We start from the raw sequence: 19,414 nt of genomic DNA, 5'->3' as shown, positions 1-19,414 counted from the left end.
ATAGTGCATATACACAGTTAGATAACAATGTATTAATAAACAATGTAATAGTGTAAGACAAATATATTTAATATTTGTATTTTTTAAAAATGTTACAACTAATTCTGTGATGTAATTTATTTGTCTTCTAGGCTAAATGATTGTAACTTAACAGACAAAAGCTGTTCAGCTCTGGCTACAGTTCTTGGATCGGATTCCAATCTGAAAGAGCTGAACATGAACAATAATAATCTCCAGGATTCAGGAGTGAAGCTGCTCTGCTCTGGACTGAAGAATATAACATGTGAATTAGAGATACTGAGGTAAGTTGTGATACAACAGAAGATATTTTTACATGTTCTTTACTTTTAAATTAATTTCATTCATGACAACTCTCAGAATAGGTTTTATCATGTCTTTGAATTTGGCAATGATAATGTGTTTGATCTTGGCTAGATCTGCTACACCTGCTACACTGCTGCTGTTGATTATTGCTGCTGCTGCAGAGCAAGTATGTACTTGCTACTGCTAATAGATACACAGACACACTGATGTGATCATGTAAAATACATTGCATCCAGAGAGTATATCACTGTTTTTATTTCTTCAAAAATTGATTAAATTCATTATTATCCTCAAAATTCTGCAAACAATACCCCATAATGACAGAATGAAAGAAGTTTGTTTGAAATCTTTGTAATTTTTTTTTAGAATAAAAAAATATATATAAAAGTCACATGTACACAAGTATTCACAGCCTTTGTTATCTTGGCTGTGAGCTTAGAGTTGTTGTCCTGTTGGAAGATGAACCTTCACGGCAGTCTGAAGTCCAGAGTGCTCTGGAGCAGGTTTTCATCAAGGATGTCTCTGTGCATTGCTATTCATCTTTCCCTTAATCCTGCCTAGTCTCCCAGTTCCTACCGGTAAAACACATCCCCACAGCATGATGCTGCCACCACCATGCTTCACTGTAGGGATGGGATTGGCCAGGTGATGAGTGGTGCCTGGTTTCCTCTAGACATGACGCTTGCCATTTAGGCCAAGAGTGTAATGTTTTATCTGAAGTTCCTTGATTTCACCACTAGATGCTGTTGTTTCTACCTAGGTTAATTCTCCTTGATTTAAATTATTGTAATGCTCTCACCTGTGTTGAATCACACCTAATGAGAAACCTTATTTAAGGCCTCACAGCCTTTTGTTCTAGTTCAGTACTGATGTTAGCCTCACCATTGTCATGCCTAAGACTTTAAGTTTTTTCTGCTTTCTGCTTTGTTTTTGGATGCTGGAGTAAAGAGGAGTAAAAAGGCAAAGATTAAGACTCCAACATTTTACTGTCTTTAATACCTCTGCCTTTGGGTTCAACCTCCTTCAGTGGTTAAGTGGTTAGCGTCACAGACACACACACTGGAGACCCCGGTTCGATCCCCAGTTGGATCTTAACAAAGAGTTCAATCTTTGTTTCATTAGACCAGAGGTTTTTTTTTCTCTCTCATGGTCTGAGAGTCCTTCAGGTGCCTTTTAGCAAACTCCAGGCTGGCTGTCATGTGCCGTTTCCTGAGTAGTAGCTTCCATTTGGCCACTCTCTCATTCAGGCCTGATTGGTGGAGAGCTGCAGAGATGGCTGTTCTTTTGGAAGGTTCTCCTCTCTCCACAGAGAAATGCTGGAGCTCTGTCAGACCTGACTAAGGCTTTTCTTCCCTGATTGCTTAGTTTTGTGGAGTGGCCAGCTCTAGGAAGAGTCCTGGTGGCTCCAAGCTTCTTCCATTGGGACCTTCAATGCTGCAGAAATGTTTCTGTTCCCTTCCCCAGATCTGTGACTCAGTACAATCCTGTCTCGGAGGTCTGCAGTCAATTCCTTGAACTTCATGGCTTGGTTTGTTCTTTGACATGCTCTGTTAACTGTGGGACCTTATATAGACAGGTGTGTGCGTTTCCAAATCATGTCCAATCAGCTGAATTTACCACAGGTGAACTGCAATCTAGTTGTAGAAACAAATCATAAGGATGATCAGTCAAAACAGGATCACCTGAGTTCAATTTAGAGTTTTTTATTTTTATTTTTTTTATGCAAAGATTTCAAACAAAAAAAAAAGTCATGTTTTCGTTATTGGGTATTGTTTGTAGAATTTTGATGAAAATTAATTTAATCAGTTTTGGAATAAGGCATTAACATACAATGTGGAAAAATGAAGCACTCTGAAAACTTTCCGGATGCACTGAGTGCTGCTTCTGTTGCACAAATAGGCATTCATAAATCCAGTTGCAGATAAAGACAGGTTTAGCAGAGGGAGGTGGAGCGTTTCAGTAGAACTATGAAATGCAGGGATAGCCTACTGATACCAATGAACCAGACTATTTAAATGTTGAGCAAGCAATCCCATTGGCTGCAGGATCAGCAGAGGCTAATCAGCTTGTGTCATGGTGTGATATAGATCTGATCCCATTTGGACTGTGGGAGCATAGTTTATGATCCTGCCAGGAAATCATATAAACAGATGCTTGACATAGTGCATCATCAGGGATTACGGCTCGCCTTGAGAGCATTCAGAACTTAACCAGTGCAAAGTTTGTTCATTGAAACCAATCAAACATTGCTTTAAAATAGCTGACTGATGCTGTCACTCCAATATGCTATTAATTGGATAGGTGCTCTTAACGTGCTCTGCTCGTCTCGTATTTACGATCATTTTTAAACGTATTTAAAACGTTCGGGTAGTCGGCCTGATTTTTACCAGGAGATTGCCAAATCATGCACAAGCACATCAAAGAGGCTCAATCTATGACTATTATTAGCTCAGTGGCTGCAAACATACAGCGTTCACACACACACACACACACACACACACGCACACACACACACACGCACACGCACACGCACACGCACACGCACACCACACACACTCAGTCTTTCTCTCTCACGCGCACCCTTCTCTCTCCCTCTGGTTGTTTCGGTTGAAAGGAATGGCTACTGTTCTCTGCTTTTCAACAAATCCTTTGCACACATTTTTTCTTTATTTTTTTGTATCTGATGAAGATAGCAGCAATATTGAAAGCTTGTGTAATTGCAGCCGGCTCACGATGCAAACAGTCGTGCCGTGTACCAGCTGATTTGAGGCGATGATCAAATTAAATGACTCGTAGCATCTGCAATATCTCACGACCTCCCAAGTGTCCGAATTCGCACAGTGTACGCCTGCCTTAAGCATCATCAGCGTCCGGCGTGATGTTGGACGTTCCGCTTCTCGTCTGCTGAGTCTTGCATTGCAGCCGTGGTGCGGCTTGGACTTCTGCGCCGACCCCGGTGTGTCCACAGAAGTGGCCGGAAAACTGTTTGCCTCCTGCATTATGCTGCAGCGATCCCTCCATCTGGTCTTTGTTGGAAATGTTCTTCTTGCAAAAATCATTTCCCAAAGATCATTTGATTTCAGAAAGACTTTATTAACAAAGCAGAGTTTCCCCTGCAACTCCAGTTCTTTGGTTTGCCTAGCATATATACATAGCTGCTTTCACAAAATGGTAACAACCTTCAGCTAGTTTTCCAGTTGGTTTCCTGGCTAATACGTCACCACATTCCAATATCTTTTTCTGTCCATCATGCATCTTCTACATGTCATTTTCAAGCACGTTGTCAAGGTCCCCACAAACTTAATACAGGGCAAACACAACCTCAGCAAACAGCCAATATCTAATAGTGTCTTATATACAGCTTATTTTACATTAAATTCAATAATAAAAATATTCTACATCTTCAGCTGTCATGCCTCGAAGACGTCATCAGGACACTGTCGAATTGGGAATATGTGGCAATAGAGCCTCTAGTGCTGGGAGAAATAATACTTATATATATATATATATGGAATGTAGGCCTATGGTATGTGTGTATGTGTATCACTTTAGTTTTGGGTCTAATTCTCTCTATTAACTTTTGACTTTTGCCTCAAACTTCTAATTACTGTTCAGGTATATAAAGATGTAGAATATGGTCACTCATTATAAGGCGTTATACCCGGATTCCTCTCTGCACCTGCTCAGATTTATAGCAACCCTGGCCGTGGTGGAGCTAATCTTCACAACCTTTGTTCGCTGTGCCGAGAAACACAGCCAGCATCTGTTTCATCATGGCTGAAGTTCGCTCTCATTAACGCCCGGTCTCTGGTAAACAAAACCTTCATTTTAATTGACTTTTTTGCCTCTCAAAACCTGGATTTCTTGTGTTACTGAGACTTGGACAAAGCCCGGCGAGTTATCTCCGTTTTCGGAACTGGTGCCCCGTGGCTGTCACTTCTTAAACTCCCCGCGTTTGTCTGGCCGCGGTGGAGGTCTTGCTACTGTTTTTAAAAATACTCTTCACTGTCGATCTCTACCTACCGGCTCCTACCACAGTTTTGAGGTGCAGTTGTTACAATTAGTCTTAGTTAACCCCATTGTCATAGCTCTAATTTATCATCCTCCTCAGCAAAATAAGGAATTTCTAAGTGAGCTTGCTGCTCTAATGGGGGATCTAGTTATCAAATATGACAATTTTACTGCTGGGTGATTTCAACATTCATGTTTGCTGTGCTTCGAAACCATTTTCAGCTGAATTTCTAAATATGATTGAGTCTTTCAACTTTATTCAGTGGGTTTCTGGTCCAAAACATATCCATGGCCACACCCTTGATTTGATTTTAACCCATGGTTTCTCTATTTCAAATATAGAAATAAACAGTGCATCTTTCTCTGACCACATGCCTGTACTTTTTACTGTTCCTCTCACTGGACGCACACTTAAAAATCCATCGCTGGCACATTTAACTTGTTGTCTTACCCAACGCTCTAGTGAAGTTTTCCACAGCCTATCACGATGTACGTAACTGCCTGGAATCTGTCTCTTCCCTCCATAACCTGGATGCTGATGCACATCTTAATCTTTTTAATTCCACCTGCGCAATTGAGGTACAAAAAATCACAAGCCTGCACCAGTGCCCCGGCACACTGACACTACACGTACCCTTAGACGGGCATGTAGACAGGTGGAGCGCTAATGGAAAAAGGACCGTCTGCAGGTTTCGTATGAAATCATGCAAAATGCCTATAAGGTGTTTCAGAAAGCTGCAAAGTCTGCAAAATGCAAATATTTTTCTGAACTTATTTCTAATAATTGCCATAAACCTCAAGTTCTCTTTGCTACTATCAACTCTGTTTTAAATCCCTCTGTGCATCCCATCTTAGAGCCCTCTACTGCTCTCTGCGACAATTTTGCAAAGTTAATTGTTGATAAGATCACAATTTTACGATCTCAATTGTCCAACTCAGTGTATACACATGATGTTCCATTATGTTCATCTATCTTGTCTGAGTTTGAGTTGATTGATCTGAACACATGTAATGAAATTGTTGGTCACTTAAAACCCACTATCTGTCCACAGGATGTTATTCCACCTTCTTTCCTTAGGCAAATTATGGACACAGTTGGACCGGGTCTGTTACTTTTAATTAACAATTAACAAATGCCTGTCAACGGGTTCCTTCCCTAACAGTTCGAAAGTTGCTGTGGTGACGCCATATCTTAAAAAAACTAATCTCGATCCTTCCACTCTTTCTAGCTATCTTCCTATTTCTAATCTACCTTTTATTTCAAAGATCCTGGAGAGAGTTGTACTGATTCAACTACAATCATTCTTATCCGCAAATTCTCTCCATGAAACATTTCAATCTGGTTTTAAAGCTCTACACAGTACTGAATCTGCTCTTTTAAGAGTGTCAAGTGATATTTTCACTGAAACTGACTCTGGGAAATCAATGGCCTTAGTCTTATTAGATATGAGTTCTGCATTTGACTTGGTTGACCATGAGGTCCTGTTGCGACGTCTGGAGACATCTTTGGGTTTTCGAGGCATTGTCTTGCAGTGGTTCCGCTCTTATCTGAACAATAGATGTTTTAGTGTCCGTATTGGTCATCAATCCTCCACTAGTGTACCTCTGAACTGCGGAGTCCCACAGGGATCAATCCTCGGCCCCATATTGTTTATTCTGTATCTGTTACCGCTGGCTTCCATCTTTAATAAATATGATGTATCCTTCCATTTATATGCTGACATAACTCCGTTATTTATTTTCCTTTAAAACATAATGATAAAAATGGTCTACAACCCTTGTTTGCCTGTTTAAGTGATCTTAAACTTTGGCTTTCAAGTAACTTTCTAAACCTAAACGAAAATAAAACCGAAATAATTATCTTTGGGCCTAAGGATAACTGTGTGTTTGATGCTGAGCTTGGTTCTCTCACACCGTATGAAACCAAATGCGCAAGAAATCGTCTCGGTTACGTATGTAACCCTCGTTCCCTGAAGGAGGGAACGGAGATGTACGTCAGAACTGAACCGACGAATTGGGATCTGACCTCAGAGACCTATCTTCTTTGAGTGTATAAAAACGAGCCAATCGGAGATTGGCATGTGATCCACACATTCTACGCTCCGCCCCGCAGCGCGGGTATAAATAGGAAGTGGAATGGTAGATCAAATGCTTTTTTCAACTGAGGAGCCGAATACGTGACTGGGCTCCTAGCTGAAGCACAGCACCTGGCGACGGGACGTTCATCTCCATTCCCTCCTTCAGGGAACGAGGGTTACATACGTAACCGAGACGTTCCCTTTCAGTTGGTCACGTTCGACGTACGTCAGAACTGAACCGACGAATTGGGATCCCTTTGGAAAACGCCAGGATGCTGGCCCTTCCAGCGTCCTGCTTGAGCGCACTGGACCGTCTAGTATGGTACGGAAGTCAGGGCTCCAAGCAGGGAGGTCAGTACTGCTGTTCTGCAAGACCCACTTAGAGTGACCATAGACCGCTGGGAAGCGTGTTCTTCTCGGGAGAAGGTACGCTGCGGGGCCACGTCCTTCAGGGAAGGAGTGGTGGCGGAATACACATAAGGACTAACCTGGCAGGGTAGTGCAACATATGGCAGTCTCTGGGGTGGTTCCAACCTAATTGTAGGGGGGAAAGAACACGCCCAGAGACGACAGAGCGGGCTCTGTCAAGGGAAAGACATGGGGCTAGCCCGAAGGGTAGCTGATACCGTGGACGAATACACATATGGGGTTGCCGTGAGGGAACCGCTACATATGGAACCCAGCCTACAACCACGTTCCACAAGCATACGGGTGCAGGCCTAGCGTCAGATGGTCCGCAACGTCTGACACCGCATGGGGTGACGGAGGAGCTCGACAGGGTTAGCCGGTTTCCCGGGGAACACAACTGGAGACAATAAACGCACGTATCCGGCCCAGAGGGCGGAAGTGGCGTTGCAAGCCGACACTTAGAACGGGCACTTAGTGCTCCTGGCCACCAGGGGCGAGGATGCGGGAAGATACCGGCTCTACACGTAAGCTATAAAACCTAGCGAACGTGTTAGGTGTCGCCCAGCCCGCAGCTCTACAAATGTCTGTCAGCGAGGCGCCTTGAGCCAGCGCCCAGGAAGACGCAACACTCCTAGTGGAGTGTGCTCTTACACCGAACGGGCAAGGCACGTCTTGGGACTGGTAAGCCAAGACTATAGCATCCACTATCCAGTGGGCTAACTTCTGCTTGGAGACAGCCTTTCCCTTCTGCTGGCCTCCGTAGCAGACGAAGAGTTGCTCTGTGGTCCGAAAGCTTTGGGTCCGGTCAATGTAAGCGCGAAGAGCGCTGACCGGACACAACAAAGCCAGGGCTGGGTCTGCCTCCTCCGAAGGCAGCGCTTGCAGGTTCACCACCTGGTCCCGGAAGGGAGTGGTAGGAACCTTGGGCACGTATCCGGGCCTGGGTCTAAGGACAACGTGAGAGTTACCAGGCCCTAACTCTAGGCACGATTCGCTGACCGAAAGTGCATGCAGGTCCCCTACCCTCTTGATAGAGGCCAATGCAGTCAAGAGCACTGTCTTCATTGACAGGATTTTAATCTCAATAGACTCCAAAGGCTCTAAGGGAGGGCTCTGAAGTGCTCTGAGCACTAGAGCTAAGTCCCAAGAGGGTATCGAGGATGGACGAGGAGGATTTAGTCTCCTCGCACCTCTGAGGAACCTGACGATTAGGTCGTGCTTTCCCACGGACTTACCTTCGACTGCGTCGTGATACGCCGCTATTGCGGCGACGTACACTTTGAGGGTGGAGGGAGACAGCCTTCGCTCCAACCCGTCTTGCAGGAAGGAAAGCACGACACCAATCGAACACCTTCGGGGGTCTTCCCGGCGGGAAGAGCACCACTCAACGAACAGGTTCCACTTCAGTACATAGAGGCGCCTTGTAGAGGGGGCTCTAGCTGAAGAGATGGTATCTACGACTGCTTGTGGTAGTCTATCTAGAACCTCCGCGTCCCGTCCAGGGACCAGACATGAAGATTCCAGAGGTCTGGACGCGGGTGCCATAGAGTGCCCCGTCCCTGAGAAAGAAGGTCCTTCCTCAGGGGAATGGGCCAAGGAGGGGCTGTCGCGAGGAGAGTAAGTTCTGGGAACCAGGTCCGGTTGGGCCAGTACGGCGCAACTAGCAAGACCTGCTCCTCATCCTCCCTGACTTTGCACAGAACTTGTGCAAGAAGGCTCACTGGGGGAATTGCATATTTGCGTAGGTCCCGGGGCCAGCTGTGCACCAGTGCATCTGTGCCGAGGGTACCCCCGGTCAGGGAATAGTACCACTGGCAATGGGTCGAGTCCGGAGAGGCAAACAGGTCTACCTGTGCGGCTCCGAACTGGTCCCATATCAGCTGGACCGCCCGGGGGTGGAGTCGCCATTCTCCCGGAGGTGCTGGCTGCCGAGAGAGCTCGTCGGCTGTCTGGTTCAGCGCACCAGGGACATGCATGGCCCGAAGCGACCTCAGATGCTTCTGACTCCACAGGAGCAGGTGGTGGACGAGTTGGAGCATGCGACGGGAGTGTAGACCACCCTGACGGTTGATGTACGCAACGGCCGCACGGCCGCACGGCCGCATGCTGTCCGTACGGACCAGTACATGCTTGCCACGTAGCGGCCCCTTGAGGCGGCGTAGTGCCAAGTGTACTGCTAGCAACTCGAGGCAATTGATATGCCAATGCAATTGCGGTTCCTTCCACAGACCCGCAACTGCATGCCCGTTGTACGTGGCCCCCCAACCCGTGGATGAGGCATCCGTGAACAGCACAACATGCCTGGACACTTGTTCTAGGGGCACCCCGGCCCGGAGAAACGAAGCGTTGGACCACGGGCTGAAGGTTTGGTGGCAGTAAGGAGTCACTAGGACCCGGTACTGGCCGCTCTGCCACGCCCACCTCGGGACTCGGCCATGAAGCCAGTGTTGGAGCGGTCTCATATGAAGCAATCCGAGCGGCGTGACAGCGGCTACGGATGCCATATGCCCCAGGAGCCTCTGAAAAAGTTTCAGTGGGACCGCTGTTCTGCCTTTGAACATATTCAAGCAGTTCAACACCGACCTGACTCGCTCCTCCGTGAGGCGCGCAGTCTGGTTGACCGAATCCAGCTCCATACCGAGGTAAGAGATTCTCTGCGTAGGACAGAGCTTCCTCTTCTCTCAGTTGACCCGAAGGCCCAACCGGCTGAGGTGACTGAGCACCATGTCCCTGTGTTCGCACAACTGCTCCCGAGACTGCCTCGGACGTAGAACGTAGGAACGGTCTGTGTCGAGGAAAAATCGAGACATGAAGTACCCGACTCGGGAGGCCCGTGGGCGGCCCAGAGTGTTATCTGAGTGTTCCCGGGAGGGGCAGAGAGTGGGTGAGAAGGCCAGAGGCGTCCTCAAGTCCACCCTGCTGCCTACTGCCCGAAGGCAGGGAGGTGGGGCACTCAGACCCTACTCGGGAGGCCCGAAGGCGGCCCGGAGTATTGTCCGAGTACTCCAGGTTGGGGCAGAGTGTGGGTGAGAAGGCCCAGGGGCGGTCTCGATGCCCACACTACTGCCCCCTGGCGAGGGAGGGGAGGAAAGAAGTAGCAAGGCCCGGGGGCGTCGCACACTTCCAACCTGGCCCTCTAAGGCCCAGAGAGAGAGGAACTGCTCTGAATATGTGGGTACCGCTGGACTCCGGAGAGCCAGTGGCAGAACGTTAACCAGTCAGGGCCCCCCGGTCCTCCTCCGGGGGGGTGGGGGAGGGATACGAATATCACCTCCCCCCGAGCAGCTCCTGTTCTCCCCAGCCTGTCCGTCTCAGGGCCGCGTCCCCTTGCGCTTGCCTGCCGGTTAGCGGGGCCCTGGACGGGTTGGGCGCCTCCCTCGCGCCCGGCACCCTGCTCCTCCAGTGGAGGCTGCTGCTCGGCTCTTGCAGGGTGGAGGCAGACGCAGGAGGGGATGCCCTCGGCGACAAGCCGGCAGAGGCGCCGCGACCGACGACCAAGCAGCTCGTCGTCGGCACCCTGGTGCAACGCCTCTGTCTGCTTCTGGGCCACCAAGAACTGCTGGGCAAAGTTCTCAATGGCGTCGCCAAAGAGGCCAGCCCGACAGACAGGCCTTCCTTACGCATATCTGCCGGGTTAGCCCCCTGTTCCTGGACCACTAGTGTGGACATCGCCTGACCCAGGGAGCGTGCAGTGATTTTCATCGCCCCTAGGGCGAGGTCCAACACCGCACGCAGTTCCTGCACAACCCCTGGGCTGGGACTACCCTCATGCGTGGAGGGCAGAGGGCAGTGAGAGAGGGAAAACAATGATACTTTTTTTTTTTGTCTCATTTTTGGCCCTTTTGACCCTCCATATTTCCCTCTCTCCGATGCAGCAATTGACATCTGTCCTCTGCCAGAGCAAAAAATGAAACGCTAAGACCTTTTCTCTTCCAGGACCAGCGATTCCATCTCTCACTACAAGCAGGCATGTGAGACAGTGAACGTGGCCGTCAGAACGGCACTGAATGCTCAAGCCTCAATGAAGAAGGCAAGGCGAACAATGCCCTGACGTGGTCATGTTCTCATGAGAGAATCCGTACCACCCACGAACAGAGTCTCAGCATGCTTTTGATGCAATAGAGGAGTGGGGGCCCGAAGGGGTTTACCCGGCGGGGAATCCCCACTGTAATCCTCAGGCCGCCAGCGCTTATCAGCCAAAGTAGTCCTTTTTCCAGTAACACCAGAATATGAACTAGATCGGGGGATAGGCGAAGGGACTCGACCCCATCTGAGGTTTCATAGTCTCGGCCGCGCATCTAAAGCACCGACTGACGCGCGTCGGTTGCTGTGACAACCACCGCTGTCAGCCGGCCGCTCAACGGCACACGGCGCGCTGAACACTTAAGCCTTTTATGAGAGGGTGAGACGAACAACGCGCCGACGTGACCATGTTCTTCTGCGAGAACATGAATCACCCGCGATCGCAATTTCACATGCGATCGTGGCCGTCAATGAGGACAGGAAACAGTTGCATTCCAGGAATGCGCGGTTTGAATGACATCTTGAAAAAGACGCAGGGTCAAACCGTGTTGCTCTTTTAGGATGGAAAACCGCTCTTTTAGTTGTGCTGAAGCACTCAGGGAGATGACCGCGGTCATCACGCAGTCCACAGTGCAAGCCTGCGTGTGACACTCAAAGGGGAAAACGCCCAGCGAACCAACAATGGAAAAGCTCTTTTGCTCTTTTAAACGATTGCAACGATGGTCGGTCTCTCGCTGAGAAGCGCTATAACACCCGCACTGGCAGTTCCTTCCTTTTCTCCAAGACTCAGTCTCTAAACACTCTTCGTGAAAACAGAAATGAACTGTTCGGCTCCGAAGTTGAAAGCATTTGATCTACCATTCCACTTCCTATTTATACCCGCGCTGCGGGGCGGAGCGTGGAATGTGTGGATCACATGCCAATCTCCGATTGGCTCGTTTTTATACACTCGAAGTGGATAGGTCTCTGAGGTCAGATCCCAATTCGTCGGTTCAGTTCTGACGTACGTCGAACGTGACCGACTGAAAGGGAACTGGACTTTCTGTTTGACCACAACTTAAAATTTGAGAAGCAGATCAGTGCTGTTGTAAAGTCATGCTTTTTTCAGCTCCGCCAAATCTCTAAAGTGAAACCGTTTTTAACTAAGAGCAATCTTCAAATAGTGACTCACGCATTCGTAACATCACAACTAGACTACTGTAATTCACTTTACCTTGGTCTATCTCAGTCTTCTCTCTCTCGCTTACAATTAGTGCAAAATGCAGCAGCTAGACTCCTCACTGGGACACGCAAGTATGAGTCGATCACCCCTATTTTAATCAAACTTCATTGGCTACCTGTTAAATTCAGAATTGATTTTAAATTTTTGCTTTTTGTGTATAAAGCTCTTAACAATTTGGCCCCTCAATACCTGACTGATCTGCTCTGTCCATACACTCCTTCTCGTACTTTGAGATCCAGCGATCACTGTCTTCTCATCGTACCTAGATCCAGGCTTAAAAAACGAGGTGACCGTGCTTTTGCGACTGCAGGCCCAAAACTTTGGAACAGTCTGCCTCTCTATATCAGACTGGCTCCTTCAGTTTCCATCTTTAAATCTTCTTTAAAGACTTTTTTATTTTCTCTTGCTTTTGATGCTCATTGCCTCTGATATGATTACTGCTTTTTATTTTTATTTTATTTTTTCAGTTGTTTCTTTTGTCCTGTACTGCTCTGCATTTTATTCTCTGCTATGTACAGCACTTTGGTCAGCCTTGGTTGTTTTTAAATGTGCTTTATAAATAAATATTGTATTGTAATGTGTTATGTGCTATATGAGTTCTAATAAACAGCTAATTTAGTGATATACAAGCAAATAGTTATTAACTGTGTTTTGCGCGCGTGAGTTACTATTGCCATTGGCAGCTGACAAACGGCGACAAACTCAGAGAAAGAAAATACAGGCATCTGCCAGAAGAAGTCCTCCACCGCACTAGCCCACGCTTGTGTTCGTGCTTGTTTGCACCACCTGTAGGCTATACCGCGATGTGTGAATGTGTTCATGTGATTGGCTTATAAATGAACAATCCCCCACGTGGGGTGTGTTCTTGGGATTGGCTAAAACAAGGGGGATATCTGATTGGTTGCTGATCATTTCCTGTTTAAAAAGGGCATTTGTGTGTCGAGCAGAGTCAGGGGAGTCTCAAAATTCACACACAAATGCAGTGAAGTTCACAGACCGCAAGCAGTTTGTAAATCAAGGTATATTTGTGTGCATCAGAAATACATTTCTGAATCTTGCCCTGTGCATTTCTGAATCTTGCCCTGTGCATTTCTGAATCTTGCCCTGTGCATTTCTGAATCTTGAGCGCATTTTTAAATTTTCTTTGCATTTCTGAATTGTGTGTGTATTTATGAATTTTATGTGCATTTATGAATTTTGTGTGCATTTGTGAATCTTCTGTGCTTTTTAAATTTTGTGTGTGCATTTGTGAATTGTTTGTGTGTGCATTTATTAATCTTGTGTGTGCATATGTGAATGTAGTGTGTGTATTTATCTTTATTGAGACTGATTTAACTCCATACTCTCTGCTCTCTCTATTTCTCCTAATGTAGGTTAAGCTGCTGTGATATGACAGATGAAGGTTGTTCTGCTGTGACTTCAGCTCTGAAATCAAACCCATCACACCTGAGAGAGCTGGACCTGAGCTGGAATAAACTAAGAGACTCTGGAGTGAGAAACCTCAGTGATCTACTGATGAACCCACAATCACAGCTGGAGAAACTACAGTTAGTATCATTATACTGTACAGTTACAGTGGGATTACAGTTCACTGTTTAGCTCAAGTCACATCATTTATACCGCAGCACTTTCTGCTGTTTCTCCATCTGAAGAAAGATTCAGAAACACTATTAGTTAACGGCTTATGTGTATCAGTAGAAGAGCATTAAACTTTGAAGCATTTGAAACTGTGGCTATAAAATAGTTTCATCTGCTGAAATCTGACAAATCTTTGCTTTGAAACAATACAGAAGTGAGAACAGACTAAAAACAGGTCAACAGATGACAGTAGATTATTATGACAGAGTTACAGTTATACTGGACCGATGGCACTTTTCACTAAACCTTAATTTAAGAAAATGTGTAATTAGAGGTTATGAACTACACTTTAAAAAAGATTAACATTGTGATTCATGTACAAGACTTTCTTGCAATGGAAATGTGAAATCAGTCCATTTCAATGTTATGTTTTCTATTGATTCTATATTGATCCTATAATATTTTAATCTGCAGTGATAAATTCTCTTATTTGTGGAGTGAGGACGGATCCAGATTTGGATTTTCACTCATGTCCTCAAATGCTGTCTTGGTTTGATCATATCATTAAGTTTCCATGATTGTGCTGCTGTATTAATGACTGTATGGTGTTTATTAATGATGCATTTAACTCGCACATGAACTGAACATTTGAGTCATTTTCTCTTTCTGTCTTCACTCTGAGTGTCTGCAGTATTACAGAGAAACAGTGTCTGATGATTTCGATGAATCTCAGCTCTAGTTACGGCTCTAGTTTAGAGCCAGAATTCAGATCAGTCTGTTAGAGCTGGTGGACCTGACACAGAAAGGAGGACGAGATCTGGTAGTGATCACTAATCTGAAGATTATATGTGACAGGATTCATGTGTTTTATTGTTTTTTGAGGGATCTGCGTATCTTTGATTCTGCTTTCAGCTTTGCAGATGGTCTCGACTAAACACTTCCTGTAGTTGTTTGAGTGTTTTACTGTGGAGGAATTATGGCCATTATAGGTCCTTCCAGAGTTTCTCTATGGGTCCTTTGTGTTGACTTTTATTGTGTGGCCATTATTAAAGTTCTCTTTTGTCTTTTTGTTTAACTTCATATTAAATTGTAATTCTTCACTTTAAGGATTTATATTGTTCTGGTGATGTTCAGAATAACTGATTAATCAGCCGGATATGGCATTTTCCTCTCTGTTGTAGACTCTCTAACTGCAGTGTAACAGAAGAAGGTTATAAAGCTCTGGCTTCAGCTCTGAGATCAAACCCTTCACACCTGATAGAGCTGGATCTCACAGGAAATGATCCTGGACCATCAGGAGTGAAGGAACTCCATGATTTACTACAGGATCCAAACTCTCAGCTGAAGACACTGAGGTGAGACGGGATGATTAATTTACAAAACAAATGATTAGAGGTCGACCGATAGTGGATTTTACCGATACCGATAGCTAGGTTGGACCTCGCTTGCCGATAACTGATTAATCGACCGATAGTTTTAAAAAAAGATACTAGATTAAAATATAATAATAATACATAAAATAACCAGTAAAAAACGGTAAAAAAACAGTGCTGTGCTGAACAGTGCTGAAAGTACTGAACCATGAAAATGTGTTAAATTTCATATGTAAATATTAAAATGTTAAAATGAGTTCTAACAGAAAAAAAATTCTACTCTAAATAACTAAAACATTAAAGGCACAATATGTAATGTTTCAGCATTAAAAATATAAAAGATCACTATATCTATGTTATATATTTTTTAAAGTTGTGTGTTTACATTATCCCGACAGTTCCAATTAACTTCTAAATCCAGAGAAATGTATATTTTAATTCGAAGACACGGACCGTGTCTTTATTTCCGTTATGTCGCCCGTCTTTCACGTCATATCCACGTTTGCGTCTTCCTGCGGATCTCGGCGGAACCGCCAAACTCAAAGAGGAACACTGACAGACAGTAGAAGGGGAACACCCGTATAAAAAAGTCTGTATGATAATGGATCATGACTACTCTTTGCCTTTACGTTTTGCCAGCTCAACAAAGCGCAAACGTACGGGTGAAAAAAATGACCCGAGAAGATTTTGGGACAGTAGAAGAAGCAAGAGACGTGTAAACCTTGGAGAAGCCTTTGAAAGATGGCGAAATCTTCGTGACAAGCTCGGACTGCAGAGAGATGCTGATCTCGCTTTCGTTTTAATAAACAGGTCATTTAAGTAACCATTCAGCTGACATAATAATCATATAATCATAACATGCTGTATGTTTGCATATTGCATAGCGATCTTGACCACAGTGAGACGCGTTTAGCTGAATACGTATACATTTTGTATTGTATCGGCGTTTCAAACAGGCGGATTCTGTGTTTTTGGAAACTGAAACAGCAATTTTTTTTAAACTGATTCAAAAGTATATTTCTATCCGTATATTTGGTGACACGATGATGTCATGTGTAAAACGCAGATGGACGAGCTATTATTGGTTTTATATGTAGCTGGAGAAAGTAACGTTAGCTTCATATGGTAATATGCCACTATCTTGGTCAATTAATATAAGGTGACCGTCACTTTTATCATATGTTAATACTAGCTACATATAATATTGATTTAATAATGATCTACTTATTCATATATCTCTGAGTTCCAAAATAAATGTTTATTAGAATGATTGATGAACATGGGGAGCGACACAGCGCGTGTTCCAATAAACAACGTATTGCTGGTGCTGGTTCTCTCATTTACTGTTTTATGTTGGTAATGATAAACTAAATTGAAATTTATTTCCTTATTGAACAGTTGATATACAGAATGTTCGACAATCGCGGATGCCATGTCAACATATCTATAATTTGAGTAACTCAAATTATGATGCGCGGTTAATATGTCAACATAGCCTACCAACTTATAGGTGTGTTGACATAGCGACCGCCCGCACAACATTCTGTCTCACACATTAGCTAACGTTACTGATAAGTTTGTTAAGTAACGGTAGCTCGCTGCTATTTCATTAGATTGACATCTAGTACATAAAGTGAAAAGCCGTAACTAAACTTAACAATAATAGAGATGTAATATAACAATTACCTTGTCAGTGAACATGTTTTCTGCTGGAGATGCCAGATTCGCTGGTTGACAGTGACAATGACAACAACTCCCATGAGCCCACGCACTTTCCCGACGTCATCAAAGTACGTCAGTTGTTATTATTTTGAATGAGTGACCCCTAGTGGCCAAAAGTTGCATACTGCACGTTTAAAATATTACAAATAAATGTTTCTTTAGCTGTAACCTAGAAATGTGTGTAAATGTCAGGTAACAGACTGCAAATCCCATTTGTTAACAATGATGTATTTATTTAGCTAACATGAACTAAATGCATTATGTAATGTGTTTATTTTACAGCATGTATTAATATTCGATCAATACAATTCAACCTTCATCATTCATGTTAGTTCATAGTGCATAAAAAAGGTTAACAGATAAAACTAACAATGAATAACACTTCTACAGCATTTATTAACCTTACTTAATGTTACAAATGGAATATTATTGTATTATATTAAGTGTTATCATTTCATATAAATCCAAACAGTTCGCTTTTTTAGAACACAACGGTTTTCTTATCAAAATAACAACATATGTATACTGCCCTACAAAGGCAAAAGACCTTAACTCACTGGAGTGTGGAACTGAGAAAAATGACTTTAAAGATTTTTTGTTGTCCAGCCAAATTAGTTCTAGCTAACACACTGGAAATCTGGCATTTAGATGTTATAGTAATGAAAATTATCTACATACACTTTTTTTTAACTCAAACTTGACTTTGGACCCCTATTTTGAAGTTACTGCACTCTGCCTTTGTATTGTCTGCAAAAAATGAGGAGTCATGCCAAGGCAAAAGGCAGTAACTTCCATATTATCAATATTTGGTTGCTGATCACCATTTACAAAATCATTATAGTAACACCTGTATAAAATTTAATGATCATGGCATTTATTTTGGATGATTTACAATTAATTATAACCATCTTATTATTACCATCATGTGCTTTGGTTGCATTCTGATGCCATTATCAAGGACACAATATGTCTTGTAAAGAGTATCTTCATTGCTGTGCAGCAAAACTTACAGGTTGATGGGTGACACTGAATTATATGAACAAGATAAGCTTATTTCTAATGAGTAAACATTTGCATATATAATGCAAAGATATAAAAAAATAGAACAAATAACAAATCATGTAAAAATGCATGGGATTGGAATAAGATAAATAGCAAATAGTTCCGCTGGCTAATCAAGGGTTAAGTTTGGCTATCACACTCTAATTACAGCGCTGGCTGGAGCGGATTGCCCATTCATAAGCTAAACAGAGTAATTATTTATTGCAAATGTGTTTAATGTTTTTATCTAGTAAAAAAAAATTATACAATAGGCTACATAGCTTAATTACTTTTACATCTTTGAATGAAAATCGCCTATAGCCTAAAAGGACAACTTTTAGATTGATGTGAACGACAATTAGGAATAATTCTCAGAATGCTTGTGGATTAAACATCTCTGATGACGTTCATTGCCATGGATTTTATCGGGTTTACAAGAAAAGGTAGGATAAATGGATATAACTGCGAACTGTTACTACTGATTGTATGCATGATTGCATGCTGTCACGGCATTCGAGTACACACACTCGTGCAGTGGGCAGCCCCAAACTGCCTGACAGGCGCGCCGAGTGGATATTCTGCATTTTGAAAACATGTATGACAGTACACAGGCTACACCGTAACTTAACCACGACAAACTTTAATAGACAGTAAAACAAAGGCGGGACACCATAACTGCATGTCGGTACCGTAACTTAATTTTGACGCATGACTAAACAAAGTCAGAGTCCCGTAACTCAGTTTGAGCGGTCTGTTACGCCCGCCTGTTGCCCCCTGCTGGCTCTGCTAGACAGTGCAGATGTTAGTTGGGCGACAGGTGTATTCTATCAGTAATCAACCCTCTATTATGGCGTTTGGGATATAAGGTCTGGGTGCTCAAGAGTTGCTCTCGCTCTCTCTCGCCTTGTTTCTCCTGTTTATGTCATTTTCTTAATAGAACCTTCTTTATTGATTTTATGTGTCAGAGAAATATTTTGGTTACCACACGCGTGTTTTTCTTTCTCCCCCTAGACGTTGGTTTTCTTTTGTTTGTTAAATAACTGTTTTCTTGTTTTATCAATAAATTGTTTTATTGTTTCAACCATTTAGTGTTTGCCTCTTTTATGTTGCGGCATATGAGCCAGCCGTAACATAAAAATGGGGTCTCGTTCTGGATTTTGAGCGTTTGTTTGAGGGAGTATTTGTATTGTCTCTTCAGGATTTCTTGAGGATTGGCTTGCACTCCGGTTAGTTAGAGTGTTTCAGCTGGGCTGCGCATGAGCGGTCCTTCCATCGGAACACTATTTGTTGTTTAGTTGATTTCTTTGTATTTTGTTTGGAGTTTAGGAAGGAAATCCTGGGTGGGGGTACGCTTCTCGTGCAGCTGAGCTCATTTGGAGTACAGCTGTTACGAGGTTTAGCGTTTAAAGTCGCCTCGAGCCCGGCAGTCCTTTGAAGACTAGTTAGGATAGTTTCAACAAGCAGGTATATCGGAGATGTAAGGCCAATGGAAATCCTGGTGAGTACTCTATTTTTCTCCCTGTTTATCGTTAAAAAATTTTTATAAAGAGAGCATGTTGCTTGTTGCGTGTTGGTATTATGCGAAACTCGGTTTTGTTTACACAATTGTTGTGTTAGGGACAACCGCAGGTTAT

At 43.9% G+C, this 19,414-nt stretch overlaps 1 protein-coding gene across 1 annotated transcript in view; it reads left to right on the top strand.

Annotated features, from left to right (window-relative positions):
* LOC137092496 (NLR family CARD domain-containing protein 3-like) overlaps positions 1-19,414 on the top strand; it is a 70,719-nt gene that overhangs the window by 26,589 nt on the left and 24,716 nt on the right. The window contains exons 8-10 of the mRNA XM_067456756.1: positions 132-302; positions 13,440-13,613; positions 14,826-14,999. Of these exons, the coding sequence (XP_067312857.1) occupies positions 132-302; positions 13,440-13,613; positions 14,826-14,999 (519 nt within the window). The remainder of the gene's footprint in view (positions 1-131; positions 303-13,439; positions 13,614-14,825; positions 15,000-19,414) is intronic.

Source organism: Pseudorasbora parva, chromosome 11 (assembly GCF_024679245.1).
Source record: "Pseudorasbora parva isolate DD20220531a chromosome 11, ASM2467924v1, whole genome shotgun sequence".
NCBI lineage: Eukaryota > Metazoa > Chordata > Actinopteri > Cypriniformes > Gobionidae > Pseudorasbora > Pseudorasbora parva.
The sequence above is the reverse complement of the archived record's forward strand: the minus strand, read 5'-3'. Positions and strand labels throughout refer to the sequence as shown.